This window comes from Caloenas nicobarica, chromosome 5, assembly GCF_036013445.1.
Source record: "Caloenas nicobarica isolate bCalNic1 chromosome 5, bCalNic1.hap1, whole genome shotgun sequence".
NCBI lineage: Eukaryota > Metazoa > Chordata > Aves > Columbiformes > Columbidae > Caloenas > Caloenas nicobarica.
The window spans coordinates 15,739,420-15,759,206 of NC_088249.1; the positions used below are offsets into that span (position 1 = coordinate 15,739,420).

General features: G+C 34.0%; 1 protein-coding gene across 1 annotated transcript in view; it reads right to left on the reverse strand.

The window, feature by feature from the left end:
• Positions 1-39: 39 nt before the first annotated feature.
• The window catches only part of PPP4R4 (protein phosphatase 4 regulatory subunit 4), a 65,443-nt gene continuing 45,695 nt past the window's right edge, over positions 40-19,787 (reverse strand). The window contains exons 11-25 of the mRNA XM_065636182.1: positions 18,778-18,897; positions 16,710-16,787; positions 15,173-15,256; positions 13,700-13,882; positions 12,616-12,721; positions 11,674-11,821; positions 9,924-10,068; positions 9,049-9,090; positions 8,883-8,957; positions 6,708-6,783; positions 6,204-6,284; positions 5,769-5,862; positions 5,248-5,318; positions 4,369-4,504; positions 40-112 (exon numbers count right to left, since the gene is read on the reverse strand). Of these exons, the coding sequence (XP_065492254.1) occupies positions 88-112; positions 4,369-4,504; positions 5,248-5,318; positions 5,769-5,862; positions 6,204-6,284; positions 6,708-6,783; positions 8,883-8,957; positions 9,049-9,090; positions 9,924-10,068; positions 11,674-11,821; positions 12,616-12,721; positions 13,700-13,882; positions 15,173-15,256; positions 16,710-16,787; positions 18,778-18,897 (1,464 nt within the window). The 3' untranslated portion in view covers positions 40-87. The remainder of the gene's footprint in view (positions 113-4,368; positions 4,505-5,247; positions 5,319-5,768; positions 5,863-6,203; positions 6,285-6,707; positions 6,784-8,882; positions 8,958-9,048; positions 9,091-9,923; positions 10,069-11,673; positions 11,822-12,615; positions 12,722-13,699; positions 13,883-15,172; positions 15,257-16,709; positions 16,788-18,777; positions 18,898-19,787) is intronic.

Below are 19,787 nucleotides of genomic sequence, written 5' to 3' on the forward strand. Positions count from 1 at the left end.
AGAGAGTCCCATCTGCTGCTCCCATGTTATCGCACCAGAACGTTGCTTCCTCCACTCTCTGGTTCACTTCTTTTTCTGTGAGAACATCTAAGAGTTTGATTTTCTGTTTTTTCTTCATACAAAAAAAGAAACACATATAATATTGTTGTTGCTGTATTATTAAATAACATAACATAATAAACTGCTATTGCATGCAACATTTTAATATAACTCTTAGCTGCTGTACTTTAAAGATTACTAGCTGCGCTACTGAACCCACTGAAAAAAACAAACGGACACATTCTGAGGGCAATCTTCACTAAAAGGGTGTCTTCATTAAGTTTTCTACAGAAGGTCATGTTGAGATTCCTCTAAGTGAGATGGTTAGGGCAGTGCAAGCAGTCTGCTCATGCCTATAGATAAAGCCAGAGGTCTCCAGCTTGACCCATGATAAAATCTGGGGAAAGTGGAGACGGGTAAGAGAGAGAAGCTTAGAGTTCTTGACAGTGTTATCTCTATGTCTTCTGTTGATCATGTCACTTGGGCAATTTCTGCACTTTTCATAACCTTAATTTTTTAATCTTTAAATATACTGTTCTTCAGCTTTGCAGAGCTGCAGTTATGTCAGCTAACAACTGTTTGTAATGGTCAGAGATCTTTGGAAGAACAGGGCTTAACTTTTAGAACTCTGGAAATATTTCCATCAATATTTTACACTATCATTTACAAACAGAACAAGATATGGTTCTTTTTTACCCTTTCAAAACTGCTGATGGAATCTTTCATGATAATACACCAGCGTTAGGATATCTACTAGCTTCATCTTAGAAATGGTACCTAAACCACATGTCAGTCCCACTGGACCTCAGAATTTTTATGAGCTTAAATGGCAGAAGGAAAACTTGATTAGAAGCCGTAAGTAACCAACTCAAAGTGTAGTAGATCAGGGACAGAACTACTTCATTTTGTGCTCAACTTCCTAAGCAATTATATGACTGGATGAAAGACCCTGCTTTAAGATACTTATGCATATAATTGTTACAACATGGATGTCTTAAAGGTCAGTTGTGGACACTTTAGAAAATACTGATATCAATTTATTATTAAGAAATTTATTTCTATGCAATAATAAAGCTCCTCCCAAATCTTACAGAATGGAAAGCCTGTGCCCCTCATTCTTGAAATAGGTTTTAATTGAAAGTGAAATAAAAATCAAGCAAACTGCACTATATTGTCAAAAGTGAACATTTGCCAATATTCAGTAGAGCAGTTTTATGGAAAAGATTACACCTAAGCAATTAAATAATATTTTGTCCAAACATACATCACTTTGAACTAAGAATCATTAACTACATCTGTTGATATTTTAATTGTTAAACAACATATTACTGCCCAACCTTCCATTCTTCACAAACAATTACTTAGAAAAAGAAACATATTCAAAGTTACTGTACTCGTGTTACAGAGCCAATAAAATAAAATCTAGGACTTGCCAGAATTAAGTTAGTCAGTGCAATGTTTAACCAGTACATATGTAAATTTACATGATGATATAGTCTAAATATATACTCAATTATTATTTTCTCACAACTTTCCTGCCTCAGTGAGTCCACAGATGGTGACACTCATTCAAGAGCATCTATTCAATTGCAACTTATTGTACAATTTTCAAATTCTTCTCTCAGTAAGTGCAATTTCTGTCAACTGCTTATATATTTGAATATTAAATTTTTTCATCATTCAAGTCAGAAAACAATGTTTCCTTGAAACTTAATTTTTGTATTTTACTATGTGTATATTTAGCACCAGTACTGACTTTCTGAGTAGAAGAAAGATGAAAGAGGTACACCTAAACATATCTGTGGTAAACAAGGTTATGCATAAATGCACCAACCATTCCATTATCTGTATCTCTTAATATCTTCTTATAGAGCTGCTCCATTTTTTTTTTTAATTAAAACAAATATTGGGCTAGATTACAATACAGAAATTGAATCTGCAGTGCAGCAGAAATTATACCAACTTGAGAGCTGTGTTTTCCCGTAAGAAAGAGAACACTAAAACTCTTACTCAGAGCTAAATGTAGGTCATCCTAAGCCTGTTCTTGTTTCTCCAAAAATGTTTTTATTCCCCTAGTATATCCTCTCGGCTTCTGACACTACACAATTTAGAGACTTTCTGAACCAGAGAGAGCATCCAGATCATTGCGTTTGATCAGATACCTACTTTCAAATAGTCTGCTGTTAAGGTATTCACTTGGGAATGGAACATTGAGACTTGAAGCTGAGACTCTTAAATTTCACTTTCCTGCCTGAAGACAAAGGTACAAACTGCTATGTGGGTCTTTTTCTGTCCCTTTGTATTCAAACAAAAGATATTTTAAGTGACAGAGAGAAAAACCTTTTAAATTTGGAAAAGTTTCATGTGATGTAAAAAATATGTCTAACTAACCTTTGCATCTAACTGCTTTGTGAACATTAATCCATTTATTTTCCCCAAATCTTTGAGATGGATGACTAATTGGAACTTCTAAAATGGTTGCTAAAAAAATTACAACATTTGAACTAATTTTCTGGCTTTAAAGAGAGGGAACAGAGATTTACAGTGATTAGGGTAAAAACACATGGGGTTTTGAGCACACCTGATTTTTGAAAGTATTTAGCACTGTATGTCATTTTATGTACTCAGTCTACATGTCCCATGTACTTTACAGATAGCTGAAAATGTCAGCATGTCTATTAAACTGTTGGGTTTGAAATCATTCACTTTGAAATAAGTGACCACCTAATGATGACCTATAAAAAGTCTGAAGTAAGTACAGTGGGTAATATTTAAGAGAAGGCGTTAGACTCTGGCAAAGACAGGGACAGAGTGCAATTTGACTTGGCACCTAAGGTGCTTCTGCTGCAAAACCACTGACTCAACACGACTGTCCACTGTCATTTGCTACTTGTCTTCCAACCTTTTCTAGAAAGAAAATAAAGTTTTAAAAACAATAAGTCAGTATGCAAGCTTGATTTCATTCCATAAAAAAATGTATCTTGTACACTGAAAGTGGTAAAATTCCAGTAGAAAAAAAAACAACCTATGTGATCACACAGCAAGAGACTGTATCATAACATAATGTATACAAGTAGCTGAATGCAAGCTGCTCAGAGAAGTCAAGCTTTTGAATGCTTCATTTTGCAACTTAAGAATTGTATTAACTTATATCTGTGAGTAAAGTTGGGAGGGGTGGTTTTAGTTTGTTTTTTAAAGGAACCTGAAAAATTCAAGTGGAAAAATATGAATTCATACAGATAGATACGTCACCAGAAAGGACCACTCAAGAGGCATCACTGTCATTATTGTTTCCTTTTTATACTTGGTGTTTCACCTTTCCTATCTGGTGCAGGCTCCATATCTCAGCTCCATTATCTCTGACCAGCAAGTCACAGCTTGACATTCCAACTCTCATTTTGGTCCCTCATACCTATCCAGGCTCCCAAGGCCCAGCTTGCATTTCCCCATGCTTTCTTTCATACTTCTATTGCACTTAAGTCTATTTTCCCAAACAACCTCATTTTCTTGACATAGCTGGCCCCTTTCCTTTCTCCATTCTGCCTTGGCTATGAAAACAAATCTCTGATATCAAAGAAAAATCTCAGTTTGAGCACCCAAAATTAGAACTACAAGTTATAGCATAAAAGGAATCTGCAAGGAATTAGCAGTTAGAGCCTAGAGATTTGACTAAGCACACTTCACAGTGATTTTCTAAGGTTGTTATACTTTTATCACAGGAGCAAACAAATTAATCTTCGATTTTATTCTTACAAAACACTGAACAGTTTAGGCTGATGTTTAAAGGAAATCAGCCTGAGGGAAATGCCTAGCATTGAAATTTTATAATCTAAATGGTTACGGTGAGGCAAAGAAGGCAGTCTTAATAACAAGTGGCAGTACCAGTTCATCATAACTCTCAAAATTCATCATGAAATTGTTGCATAATAATACATAAACATACATAAGCACATAAAAGAAAGAAAAGGAAAAATTAAATCATCTAACAATACATATATTCTATTTCTCCAGCTACAGGCAGCTAAATCACTGTGACTGTTGTTATTATAGATCAAATGCTCTAACCTTTACTTTGTTCTGTTTCACCCATAATGCACTAGCTGAATACAAACATGTGCAGGAGAAAAAATGTGAAAGACTAATTAAAAGGAAATGCAATCTTTAAACCACTTGTAATTACACACATCACATTTCTACCCTGCTATTTTGCTATTTCAAAATTTGGGCGCAGAAGTATCATAAATACAGGCTTAATTTTACACGCCTCTTTTGAGTTCCCTTAGAAAATGTTACCCAGAAGCTTGATTTAACCTCTTGTCAACCACTTACATGCTCATCTTTCGGGACTGACTCTCCTTATTTCCATTGCTCTTTTGGTCAGTTGAGTTAAATAAGTTACGAGAAGAACTGGAAGGGAAGGCAGTATTCCCACTGTTACCAGTAGAATGACTCCGGAATGAATCATCTGAAATAGAGAGTTGCAGCTTAAAGAAAGAATTTTGTCTGAAAAAATACACAAACAATGAACAGAATGAGCTGTTTTTCTTGTGGCAATAGTGGCATATCTCCTACAGCAATAATCCAAAAGTTTTGGTTTTTTGTAAGAGAAGAGTTTCAACTTTTTAACGAAAAATTATAAATAAAATAATAAAAATAATTAGAAGACACATTTTGAAAGAGAAGATGAATAAATTTAATATATGAAAATAGTGAGACGTAATTGACCAATCTTTAGTTTCTTAAAATTTAGCTATTTCACCTAAGCTAATTGTCTAGTGTCTATTGGTAGTGAATCAAAAAAGACTGGCTCCTATAGGAAGCAGATCATCTCATTCTAACCTTTAATCACCCAAATTCTTCAACAGCAAATGGAGTGGGGGTCATTTCCCAATAGCAGTTTCTCTCCCCTAACTCAGGAGAAGTTATACAAAATATCCCTTTCCTCATGTAAAATGGGTGGAGCGATATTGAAAACAAAACAACAAACAAACCAACCCACAAACACCCCCCAAACTACTAAAAAAACCAAATAAAAAACAAAGAACCCAAACAATAGACTAACTAGACTAGCACTCAAGTGTTCAAACATCTATCATTTTAAGTTCTTTATGGGTATGATATCTTACAGTATGCCTGTTCAGTGGGGCCCCACAGATTCAGCACCCACATAAAAAACTAATGTAAAATACAATATAATGACCTACTTACCACTAAAGGATAACATACAACTCTTTCCCATCCCTGATACTGAAGATGTATATCCTGTAGCAGAGCTTTTACTTAAAAAACAAAACAAAATTGCTTATTACAGAAAAGAGTTATTCTCAATTGTATCATCATGTTGTTTAATAATATTTGAGGTTATTTCTGAGTTTATATGAAAAAATTAAATGAGAAAGTTACGCTGAAATTTCTTTAAGAAATGTGCAAATTTACATTTAGCAGTTCTTATTGAAAAAATATTTTTAATATATGATAAAAGGTGACACACAGTGACTTAAAAGGAATTCATAAGAATCTATAGGCATTCATTGCCTGCATTAAAATGGTATTTCTTCCCTCAGTTCAAAACTGCATACCTTAATCAATTGAACAGAAAGCTGAAAATTTACATCACAATTCAGTGCGACATCTCTACTTTCATAGATTCACGTGCATATGATTTCATAACAGCTGTCTATTAGGTAAAGAGTTGCCTATGAGTTAAACAATGAAGATAATAGAGATACTTAGGACACTTGTCTATGTTGCTGTATTTTGGATGTAGTGCTTGAGTATTGAAAGACTGGCTTCGAACCAACTTGGATTTCTTGTCTTCTTTGCCTAAAATTAGAAGTAGCAGAAAATTTTAATATGGACATCATTGCATTTCCTCAGTAATTCAGAACACTTTTTAACATAATTTTCTGTTAGCCTATGCCAGCTGAAGGAATTTACTTAAATACTTCAATAAGAATAAACAAACCTTATGTCACTTATTTATATGCTAAAAAATAAACCAAAACTAAAAACCATAGAAAACGCATGCAGTTCTAGGAGTGAAACCTTTTCCTGCGTGCAGCAGGTGAAACTTTGGCCCACAAATGCCAACAGCAGCTTTGCTGAATTTTAACCTTATGCTGTGAGATCAAAGCATTCTAGAAGAGTTTTTAAAGAATTCTTACCTGCTGATGTACCAGAAGAGCTTCCAGGAACAGACAGTGTGATACTTTTTGTCAGCACTGATGATGTTTTACTGTCTCTACCTAAAAAACCCAAAAAAACCCAAACAAACCAGCCCTGGTATAAATACTTCTTTCTTAAATCTTAACTTTAAATACAGAAAGAGGACATATATCACAGTTCTGGGGTAAACAGTAATATCATCTAATCCAGTGCTACTAACACTTCAGAAATACCACAGACAAGTACTTACATTGCATCCCAAAATGAAAAATACCAGAGAACTAAAATGGTTATGCATTTTATTAATAAAGCCAAAAGTCTTCCTTCTAATAAAATGAGGCCAGTTTTCATACACATCTTTGGCAATATTAAAACAAATATTGCCACTTTCTAAAACTCTGCTATTTACTATATAAAGTGTCTCTTTTTTGCTCCCTACTCTTCTGCCTTTGTAGAAGAGTAATGCATGCATGAACAATATGTACACAAATAAACCAACTTACGCTTCTTTTCAAACATTTTATCATTAATATTTGTAGATCTTCCTTCATTTTGCTGCTTCTCTTTTTCCAATTGTTCCTAAAAGAATGAATAAGTTTCTTAGGTATTACTCAAAAAAAGGAAAAAAAAAAAGTGTTTCAATTAGGGATTGCTTTCAAATCACCAAAATAACATTTAATTTCTACTCTCACCTGCTATTAGTACAAATCCTAATGAATATCCAGACAACCAATTAAATAGTACAGAATAAAATCAGGATACGTACCCTATATGAGAATCATATCAGAAAATGTTTACTTTAATTATGAAGGACACTCAGAGTTTAAGTTCACATTTATAACTTGTTATTAAAATTATGTCTGGCCTTTTATTTTTTTTAGTTACAAAGATGCAGAAATTGGCAGCTGACAATGTAAAACTTTTGTATTACACAGATACTCTGATAACAGAACTGGCAATATTTTTAATTCAAACACACAATTCAATTAAAATGTTTTTCTCAAATGATGTCCCACATGCTCAAACTTTTTAAAGGTCTAAAATTACCATCTACGGTTGATAAGCCTTTATGCAAAACAAAACTAAGTATTACAGTTCTTCAAGTTTAAGGAATTTATTTGCCTTTCTGTAATATTAGCTAGCTTTAGAATACCTTTTGGGAGCACATACACACACACAGACGACAGTGTTAACACAGTTATGTCAGTAATTTCAAAAGCCAATACTTGCTTCAGGATTCTTGGTGAATAGATATCACTCCAGCTTCAGAAAGCTATTTAATATTAGCTTATTTTCTGTATTACATGCATAATAAAAAGTGCCAACTGAAGCATAATTGTTCTACTCTAATTTCACTCTAATTACTACACAAGCTAAAAAAAAAAAAAGACATTAATTCAGGTCAAGGTTGCTGGAATATAGTTTCTACCAAGGCCATTACTAAAATTAAGGAAACTTATTAACATATTCAGTACTAAAATCTGTAGCAGTCAGACACATTTAACTGGATACAATGGCTTCTCACCTATTTGGGACTGCAACATGTAACAATTTACTGTGTACATCTCCAGTTCCTCAAAAGCCTCTCACAGACAATACTTAATGAGACCTTTGTAACACCAAAGGTATGCCCATACCAACAGGATAAGTCATAAAAATACAGGTGCTCTTGTAAAGTCTAGCTGTAGGAACTGGGTAAAAATTAATTTTATCGCACAAGACATGATAACACAGGGCACACTGAAGGCTATTTTATCACAGCCTCAATTACTTTCACTATAAAACCATTAATTGTACCTACCTAAAAACTACTGAAGCTAAGTTCAAATCTTTGAATATGTGTACGCAGGTCCTGAGAACAAAGCTTGAACCTTTGGCTTGAGCTAATGGGAGGTGGCAGGAAACACGAGACGGGTATCATGAACTAAGGAAACCAACGGCCCAAGAGAAGACCAGCAGTATCTACTGACACCAACCTGGGCCACAAACACAGCTCTGTCACAATCCCAAAGGCAAAAAACTGACATTCTGGACAGTCTTGAACCTGTTCTGGTTCTCTACAGATGAGTTCAAATCCTAAATCTTCCAAATGCTATTTCCAAATTCCAATTCCAAACTCACAGCTCTTTTTGCTTTGTACAACCTGTGCTATGACCTGCTCCTGCCAGGCTGCAAAAGTCAATGACCTTTCCGTCCGTCTGTCTGTCTGACAGGAAAGCTTGTAACATACAAAACCTCCTTTGGCTTCCTTGGCACGAAAGAAGTTATGACATTCATTTCTTTGCCTATGGAAGCCCTATGTGAATTCTGAGGTGTTTTATTATTCAATTTATTACGTTATACATGCCTGACAAATTGATAAGCTCCCTCAAAAAATTTCATAAAGGTCTACTGAAGGGATTTTAGAACCACAGAGGCATCAAGCGTGAGTGTTTTTCAAGAAATTCCAGTTTACCTTTCTAATTGAAACAGCAAAATTGAGGTAGTTCAGAAAAGGAATTTACATATTACTTTGAAGAATTTAACTCTATTGTACAAGTGTAAAATGAAACCACACACAGATTACAAGCCTACCAGGACTCTCCATAATATGCATTTCCCCTACCTTAAAATTATTGCCTCATTAATATTTAGCCACAAACTATTAAAACAGGACAGATTGTACTGATAGATTATACCATTTCCAAAAGGAGATGTTCTTGTCTCTCTTTTTCTTGATCCAATAAATCATTTTCGTAAAATCTTTTCTGAAACTTCAAAATAAAATCAATAAAAATAAAAAATCACCACATGAAAATGGGAATTAAAAGTACTTGGTAAGTATTAAAGTTGGTAAGTACTTACAGCATCTACAGAGATCTCCATTCTGTCCAATTCTAACACTGTCTATAAAGAAAATCAAAACATTATTTCTCCTTATTCAATAGCATGCCACACTTTTAACTAAAAAACTGTCCAGATGAGAAGCTTAGAGTAGTGGTATTCAAAATTAACATGCCTTTTCTCCCTAAACATCTGAAGCCTACATTTATAATTTTGTGCTACAAAGGCAGCTAAAAATTGTCAGAGAGTATTCTCAGAGCCCTGCTGAGACTCATAACAAAGCACTAACAGACTGTCTGTATCAAACTCAAAATACACTCAAGGAGAGCACAGAAGCATGAACAGCTGGACCACGGACCCAGGAACCAAGACTGGAAAAACAACTATGCCACCTACTTTAGCTACTTCACTTAATGGCTTCTTTGAGACCAAGCATAGGCATTCTCTAAAGATGTATTTTTTCGTGAATATTCGCATTACAAGGACATTTGTAACATTTCAAAATCCTGCAAATTCTTTATCTGTATATTGTAAAATAAATAGATTAACAAGATATCTCTGCCTCAAAGACTTGATCATTTTTATTTGGGTCAACTTTTAATCCTCTCTCTAGTCATCTGCTATTTTTTCACAAATGGTCACCGAGCCAAAATCCTGAATCCAAATCACTAAAAAAAATAACTTCAACATAAGTAACCAAGGAAACACCAACTCTCTTAAATTTGACAGAATGCACTATACTACATCTTAATTGTTAAAAATTACATAACAGACAACAGAATTCTTTAGTCTCCTGTTCTTATATTAAGAGAATTAACAGAAAGCTTAAGTTTGATCATCTTAAATTTTAATGATAAGCCCAAGACAAAACGCTGCTGGAAAAGAAAAATGCTCACCCTTTTTACAATAGTCAGGACATCTTTATCTTTCTCTTGACACAAAAGTTTTCTTATACATAATTCCAACTGCTGAAGTAAATGTTTATCAGTTGGAATCTTCAGAGTAGATTTAACTTTTGGCAACAAATAGCATAGCTTCATTCTACACAAAAAAAAAATAAACATTCACCTTTTGATGCAGATGTTCAATAAACATTTTTAAATTTTGTATTGCATGCTAGCATTTGACATAAAATAATTTTAGTAGGTCTCATTTTTGGGAAATGACTGTTGATTATACATCGTTTCCAGACATTCTGTAACATTTTCAGAAACTTCTCTATGAATTGGAACTGCAGTCCTGTATCTGAAAGTCCATAAAGATTTCTTTGGTTGGGCTGTTTGGTGGCGGTGGTGGCTTTGTTTTGTGTTGTGTGTGTTGTTTGTTTTCTTAACCCAGAAAGCAGACATCTAGATTACCAAAATTATCTACACACCTTACTCTAATAGGTTAATAGGTACCTAAATACCCTGGAAATCTGGTCCATCAGTATGAAGGAGCCTGAGTCTCACCAAAACCCATGTGAACACAGTTCCAGGCAACTGCAAGGATGAAGATGTATCAGATAGAGTAAAAGGACCTAACTATTAACTGACTCTTAAAAGAAGAAAGCACTTCTTCCCCTACCCTGTCTCCCTGCTTCTGTCTGGAGGTTCATCAGCTTCCTCGAGAGGGGGAGGGCATAAAAAAGTGGACAGTTTCCTGATGGCTTAGTGAGTATAATCAGCCCAGCCTAAGGTCCAATAAGTGCTCCTCAAGGCAACAGAAGGGGTGGAAAGTGTGGTTAGAAATCAGTAACACTCTATGATGATCTCAGAAGATGTGAGCTGCTCTATTGACTGAGAACGCAACTTTAAATGCAGTAAATTAAGGGAGAAAAATTATTCATATAAAATAACTAAGAACAGAAACTTCTAAATTAATACCTTTCTGCTCTGACACTGTGTGGAAATATTTTAGTTACTAGAGTGTTGATGTGTAAATCTCTATGCATCATCAGTATCAGACGTTCGGACATGTTAATGATGACAACATGAATTACACACATCAGAAATAAGATTAAAGGGTAAAATCACACAAAATACACGACCAAAAAAAAAGGAACTATTTTCTTGCTGGTAATAACCGCCTGGTCCCTATCTGTTTAGTGAATAAAATAATTGGCTAAAAAAATAACAGAAAAAACACTGTATAAAAATGAAAAACACAGCAAATTCTCTTTTTCTATTTTTTTAAAATTTACTTTAACAATGAAGTAAAAAACTTTTACATAAGGTAAAAGCTATGCTAACTTGTTAAGCTCTGATCACTGAAAGAATTACTTGTGTGTTTTACTTTACATATCATGATGTTGAAAGAGATGGAAATTAACGGATACTGAAGTTACACTTCTCTCTCTCTACAACCACAAACCAGTGTATTACTTTCCTCTCATCTACTGGCTCCTCTGCCTCGGTGTTCCTTTCTCACTCCCAAAACCTGACACTTCCAGTCAGTTTTCCGAACACTCAGACTGACCTGCTTCTGTGGTTTTCTGACATTATTCTCATAGTACCCTCCACCTTTAATGTCGGTCACTCTGAAGGCTCTATACCTTTTTATTCAAGTCCCATTATTTAAAAAAAGACATAAAATCTTTAACAATATTCCTCAATATATTATTTAAAGCTTTTCCCTGTACACTGCTACACACTCTTTGTACAGTACCTCACATTTGCCACGGGATCATGTGTAAGTTCAAGCACAGGTAGAAAGAAGTATTTACAGAAGAATGATTTTGAAAACAGTTCCATAATGAATTCACAAGTATCTAAAAACCGAAGTCTGTTCCAATAACTTTTTCCTTGGCCCAATTCTGAAAAATAACAGTCCACAGATATTATCTGTTAAGTTTTCAATTTCAGCTAGAAAATACTTCAAAGGTTAAGCATTGACTCAAAGATGATTGTCACACTCATCACAAGGCACACCTTCTCAGTCTCTCTCAATTCTTTCTTTCAGTGAAAGCCTAACCTTCTGTATTCAACCACCATTTCTGTCAGTGAGCATTTTTTTCAGAAATTCAACTTATCCCTTTAACCATTTGAAAAAGCAAAAATAGTAAGCGAACTAGCTACTGTGCTGAACGAAGCCCGGTAGGCCATTCAAACCATGACACAAGTGAAGCAAAATTACTGTGTAAACATTAAGGATTACTAGTGGGAACTATTCAACCTTGTAACACATAGTATAGACTAGAAAGTCAACTAAGGTGACTAATTCATTCATAAATTAATTTCTGAAAAGATTAATTCACAACTTCTTATGCTGAAGTCTCTAGAGAATTTTACTTTTATAGAGAAATTTTGCTTTGTATATTGCAGCACCTACAGCGAAGCAGTTTTAGGTTCAAGAAGTAGGGTTGGAACGGTCTTGGCATATTATCAACTTCCCATATTGCGATTTTCCCAATTCCTTTGCATAAGCTTGAGATATATTCCTTGCATATGCACAATATGTTTTGCCTAGCGATAATGTGAGCAACTGAATGTCTTCTAAGTGTAATCCCACCAATTAAGCAGGAAGTTACACTGAATAAATATAATTATAAATAGATCTTCAGTCAAAACTAACTTGCATCTCTAATTAATGAAGGAAAAATTATCTTACGTTCAATCAGTTTCTGAATAACCTCATGTCTCTGTTCTTGCTTGCGATTATAACGTAAATAAACACAGAGAGTTCGAGCAGCTGCTTTTTGGACTGGCAGGACATTCTTGAAGGAAATAAAGGAAACAATTAAACATACCTGAAGGAATATGACTAAAATGTATAAAAATTATAGAAGTAGAAAAATAACTAAAAATTATCCTAATTTTAAAAATTCTGGAATTAATTGAATGAAGCTTTGGGGAACTTCAGATTGGACATCAGGAAAAAGTTTTCCACTGAGAGGGTGGTCACAGCACCAAGCCTGGCACAGTTCGAGGAGCATCTGGAGGATGGTCTTAGTGATATGGTTCAGTGTTTGGTAGTTCTGTGAGAAGCAGGGAGTTGGGCTCGATGACCCTTATGGGTTCCTTCCAACTTGAGATATTCCATGATTCTATGGTTCTGTACAATTTTGAAATAATTGGCATAATGTAAGGGAGAACAATGAAGTCGGGCCAGTTCCTGAGACACCTACTCCTTTATCCCTTCTGCCTAGGTTGTTTATCCAACTATTTTATGAATGCCTAAAAGTATTCCATGTTTGGAAGGCACCTTCTATATTGTGGGTGTTAGGAAGGAAAACATACAAGATCTTCTATTACAACAGACAGTTTAAATGAATTCAATAAAATTTCAGACCAGTAACTTTACATGATCATTCATTTTCAGAATTAAGTGTTCTTTCATAAAGAATGGAACACAATGCAATGTAATCTATGGAACTAGAAAAATGAAGGCACATCTCAGATGAAAAAGTTTTGATTTTTCTAGAAACAAACTGATAATCAGCACAAGGAAAGAAAAGAAATCTTGGGTGTGAGCAAAAACATCCCAATCTGACAACCAAATTTCACTCCTCAAACTGGGGGGTAGTTCTTAGCAATTTCTCAGTCTTATATTAAAAACCACAGCCTGATACACAATTCAATGAAAAATAGTACATTAAGATTAATATATAAAGTGCTACACACAGCAAATATCTAATGCTAATTTTCTAAATACAGTAAACAACTGCAAAACAATAGGAAAGAGACAGGCTCACATTTGTCAAAATGATTGTCAACATTCTGTGAAGAAAACGGTAATAAATCTGATCACTTGATATGATATGAGGGAGACATGCGTATTTTTGTAGTAACTTCTCATGAGTTCTCCACTTTAAAGAAGTTGCTGCTCTCTGTTCTGCTGTTGTTAATGCAGGAATCAAGTCAGGAATAGACAATAACTAGAAATAAAAATAAAAACAGAAAAGTACTTTTAGATCATCTAGCTATATTCCATATTACTATAATTAAAAAGCATATCATAACAATGTAAGGAGGGAAGAGATATTAGGGGGACAATTAATTTCTCGTCAGACAGGATCAACTATACCGTGACCATTCCAAATATATATTAGTCTAACTTGTTCTTAAAAAAAAAAAAAATAATAATAATAATGATCAGGATTAAAAGATCTCCCCTAAGCAGTAAATTCCACTTAATTAGTCAAAAAGCTATTCCAGCACCTAAATACACTTTGACTTCCAACTCCTCCTCCTGACAAACCCATCACCGTTCTCTTTGTAATACCCTTTTACAGATATGAAGACAATTACGACAATCCTCCCCAGTCTTTATCAAAACAAATAAATTTCATTTTTCTCCTAGCCTCTTAAACTTTGCAGTTATTATTCTCAGCTCTCTAATTACTTTTAGTAGGAATTATACACCTTTATAGTGGCCAAGCTAACTTCTCTTTAGCACTAAGCAAAATTACGAGAGACTTGACATGGCCCTAGTTATGTGTTACAGCTGTAAACATCTGACAAAAATCACATTTTGAAGTATACTCTCAATTTTTGTCTGTATAAGAAAATAAATTTATTCAGTTCTTCTATTGTTGGAATATTTCGGTTTCTCTGTACATTTAGGAAGTATGCTCAAAACAGCACCTTGAAACAGATGATGATCTTTTATGTTCCATTTTACAGGTAGGGAGTCACTGAATAAACCATCATCCAGAGCTACATACAACTAAATTAGCAAAGTTGGAAGCTGAATACATGTCTCCTAAATGTTAATTCAGTACCTTTTCCTCAGGAAAAAGGAAACCTCCTAGTAGAAACTGTGTCTGAAAATGGCAACCATGGGCAGTTGCCACAGCAATATGAAGAAAAAAAAAAAAAATTAGGTATTTGCTATCATTCCCTCAGCATGAAACCAAGTTTGTTTTAACTTAATGACTGTATTTCAAAACTTGATCTATTTCAGCAAATTAGAAAAAGATCGTGGATAAACTGATTATTTTTATATTAAGTCTAATATTGCATTTTTTTAATTTTGAAGTTTATAAAGTCAACAACCAATCAAAAAACCACAGAAACTTTATCTCTCTCCAGATGAGAAACTAAACATGAAAGCCTTTGCTCACAATTTATGTCTCAACATCTTTGTTACTACCTCAGTTTAGAAAGCAACTTAAAAACAAACAAACAAAAACCAAAAAACCACAAACACACATGAGAACACACACCTTGCTTTCTGATCCACTGTTTTCTCCTCCATTAGTCATTAGCTCAAGGATTTCAGGAAGGTGACCTACCAGGGCATCTAACACCTATTTAAAGAAAGGCTGCATGAATAAGGTCTGTTAATTAACTTGACTCAAGTTTTCTCTCTCACCAACATACCACTGCTGACATCTCTTATGTCATTGTATTCTCAGATTCATCTTAAAAAAAAAAATAAATAAAAAAGAAAGGAAAAAAGAGGTGCAATGTATTTGCATTGATGATGACTGGAATTTAACATTTATGTTTTAATGTAGTAAGTATTATAGCTTTCAGATTAGGAAAACAAACTATAGCTTTGACTTATGTGAATACCACAGCCAATGCTTTCTAAACTATTTACATCCTACAATATTTAAAAATGAACATTCATTCTTAAGAAAGATCTGTATTTCATAGACAGTTAAGAGTCTCAATAAAAACAAAGAAACATTTTCTTTATATCTGTCAGCTGGATCCTAAAATAAATTTTTCCTGCTTTAGGGAAAACTGCAGTTGTTACATTACAATAGAATATATAGCCTATATTAATAGAATAATCTTACTTTTGAATGGTTGAATACTTGAAACTAGACTAGAAAAGTAAATAATTACATATTTTTGGCACCAATTCTGACTGAGGTGATATACAATATAAAGGAACAAATTTTTTTTTAATTTAGATAACTGCATAGGGATCAAGCCAAGGAATTTTTCAAAATGACCAGCTGCTTTCAAGTCTCAACTTTCAGGTATTCAACTTGAGAAGTCTTTTAAGATGGGTCAGAATTTCATAAACAATAAGTAGATATTCTATGAATAGTTTTAATTTCCTTAAAAATGTCTAACAAAGGGTACCAAAACAAAAAGGAGCATTTGAAAGCAAAACACATTTTTCCATGCCATATCCAAGGATGCTACATAGAAAAAAGATCCACTATTATTGGAGTAACTAGTATCAGAGCAAATGGTGATTTTGTCTCAAACATAAATATTTGTCATTTTCAATACAAAAAAGTCTCACATAGGTTGAAACCAAGGCACATTAAACTAAACTGTCTCATAAACACAGATTTTGTAGCAGATCTTGGACTGAAACTCTTTGTAGAAATCCTGGTCTTTGAACCATACACAACTTCATCTCCTGTTCATTAAGAGAAGTGAAAATAAAACAAAGCAAAGCCCTGAGTGCTATCAATGATTATTTTAATATAGTATCAAAAGCAAATATTTCCAAAGCATTTGTAAGGTAATAAATAATATAGCAATTATAACAATTTAGAATTAATATTTTTAAAAGCTAATAAATTCAGTATGGGTTTACTAAATTCAAACACCTCCTATTTTCCTCCTTTTTATTCACAGACGGCTTGCATCTTTATGAAGCGCCTGTGAAACAGAAGTAAAAGCTGTTGATCACTTCAAACTGTTACTGCACTGTCTTGTTGCAGATGTATTAAACATCAAGATTATCTGCCTCTATGTAACAAGCAAAAGAAAGTTCCAATAAAAGTATATTACCTCCAGTGACTCATCCTGTAATAGTGTAACCAGTTCTTTATGTATTGTATACACGCCAGAATTCAAAAGCTTTGCAACCTAAAAAAGGACAGTAAGACAGCAAGGTGAAACATTCTTTAGTTCCATTGCACTACAGCAACTATTCTACATGTGCTTACTTTACAGCAAGCTTGAGGAAGGGAGACAGAACAATTGCTTAATATCAGTCTTCTAAAGTTGTGTACTTTCCCATTGATCACATTGAAAATATACTTATATAAAGAATATGAGTCAAGAAACAGGACTATTACTCAACCATGAAACGTTGTTAAAATGAACTCTATTTCACATTTACCAAACATTTTTTAAGACTGCACTGCAAGGCTAGAAAGATTCCTTCTGGAATATTCAAATGTAGTTCATACTCCTTAGGAGAGATAGTCAGTCACCTATATAATTTACAACAGATAAAATATAAAAATTGGCTTAGGCTGTTATGGATTTAAAGTTTCCCCAGCTTTCCATCCAAAGTTTTCACTCCTTACTTCTTTGGGTGTTTTGTTGTTGTGGGGTTTTTCGTTTATTTTTGGGTTTGAGGTTTGGGGAGGTTTTTTGGGGGGTGTGGGCGTAGGGGGTTGGTTTGGTTGGTTGGTTTGGTGGTTTGTTTTGTTTTTTTTTTTTTTCTTACTGTGATTCGTAAGTCACATACAAATTTGTAAAAACCACCACAAGTTCATCTCCACACTGTTAAAAAGGTTTTATAGCAAATATAAGAAAAAAAATTAAGAATGAGGTTTTTACCATTTGGAGTATTTAGATGATGCTTTTTAACAGTTTTCTTTGTGTACGTAAGCCAAGAGAAAACAAGACCTTACTTCCAATCAAAATAAAGCTTTAGAGAAATGGCTACAGAAAGTTTATTTAAAATAAAAAAATCCACCTAGCAGTGAATGCCATAAATTACTCATTTCTGGCTGTCACGTGGTTGCAAATTATGGTGTTAAAAATAAATCAACCAGCACTAAATATATATTCAGACCATGGCATAACTTTACAAGTTTTTTTAAATGAGACAGAATACTTTTCTTATATTCAGGCAGTACCTTAAAAGTGTTAAACATCTGACATTAAACATTATGTAGAATTACATGCTAATTTTATCCTTTCAACAATTACTTTGGATTATCATTCATTAAGACAAGGCATCAACAGGTGAAGAGAACTAGAAATCCACCCATCTTCCTTAAGATGGGGGAAATAAAGCCATCTTGGCTTCATTTATGCCTCTACTAGTTATTTAAATACTTTCAGCAAGCTGCTTAACTTACCAATTTCTACAGCAACAAAATGGGATAAAAAGCTAGCTTGAGGACTAAAACAAGGATTCTTAGTAAAACACTATCAAACCTTGAAGATCTCCCTACGTGGGTTACAACCATCAGGACAGAGAGTATTTTCATCTCTGGAATGTACTTCACATAGTTAATATTATCAATGCAGCTGTGTGTTTTTGAACTTTCATGAACATAATACAGTGGAACTTATGTAAACTGAATGGAATATTAAGAATACATATACTTTTACATCTGCATAAATTTCCAAGTAGTTTCATAATAAATTTGAGCATTTAACTTAGACGTGATACATACAAATATTCTCCACAGAACACCAGCATAGCAGCAAACTGTACAGTTCTAAAGAAGGTTTTCAGGATCAGAAGTGGCAAGTTCCTTTTTCCTGTTTGTCTCATTGTTTTCTAATAGCATTCGAAAATTTAAAATATTCTTATCAGTACAATTGCTTATATTTATTGTATTAGACTGTTTTAAGTTTCTTCCAGCTTGTGCCTCTTAAGACCTCACACAGCAATAGGCTCTGTAGTCAAATATCACATAACTTCAATACCAAATTGCGTATATGGGCTGTATTTACATATTAGAAGGGACCGAACACTTCTGACAAACTACATTTCAAATAGTTTTCTCAAGTCCTTTAGTTTTGGTTGAACAGTCACAAAAATAAGCTTAAAGAATAAAACAACATAAATCAAAAACATGTAAGTACTAACAAAGTACCTTTGTAGACTTACTTCATAGAAGCTTATGGCCATGGTATATCTGACAGGAACTTCAGGGTCATGACAAAGGCAGAAAAATATAGAATATAGTTCTAAATGGAAGTTCTTTGGATCCACAAAAACAATCATGGCCTGTGGGAAGATAAAGTCTTTTATTAACTGCCTAACTAAAGGACCACACTATCAGAGATTTTCAGATGAAAACATGGAGTTACAACCAGCAAGACACTTGTGAGATAGCAGGTTGTGATTCTAAATAGGAAGTGTGGCATTTTTTATGGTCTTCTCAAAATACAGGCACCAGACAAGTTCTAGAGTCGACAACTAAACTGGATTTACATATCTTCCAGACATGCTGCAGGCTTTTTTTTTGAAGACACTAAAAACACAAGATATAAAACCTTAGTTTTACAAATATTGTTAATGTTTCTATACACTAGTGGAAGCTGAAACTAGAGATTTCAAAAACAAAGCAAGCATCTGAATTTCAACATAATTGTGTGTACATACCGTGTTTTTGCTCAAATAAACCAACAGATGCATACCTATATACATGGTGCTTGTCCTTAAATGGCAGAACAAAAATAACCGTGTACCGGCTTTTGATAAAAATATATTTTCTTTAAATATAAATGCAGATTGCCAAAATACAAAGTAGATTTACAGAAACACAAGTGGAAAATTTGAACACTTTGCATAAACAGATTCAATCTTCAACTCCCTGTAATGCCACAACACAGCAAATGTGAAAAACAGGCTTTGAGGGATTTGAAACTGACGCCTCTTTCACAGCCATTTTCTCAGTGCCTTTGTGCTAAGGGTTTGGAGAAAACGTGTAGGAAAGGATGAGACTGGTGACGTTTCAGAACAGCACTCTTTCAGCCAAAGCCTGGTAATAATTTTCTGGGGCTCTGCAAAAAGGAATCTTTCCCAGTAACTCTTTTGGACAAACTCTACTTCAAGCCAATAACTTTAACTTTCTAGGAGAGAGCTAGAATCTAGCTAACAATGTGTAATTTGGC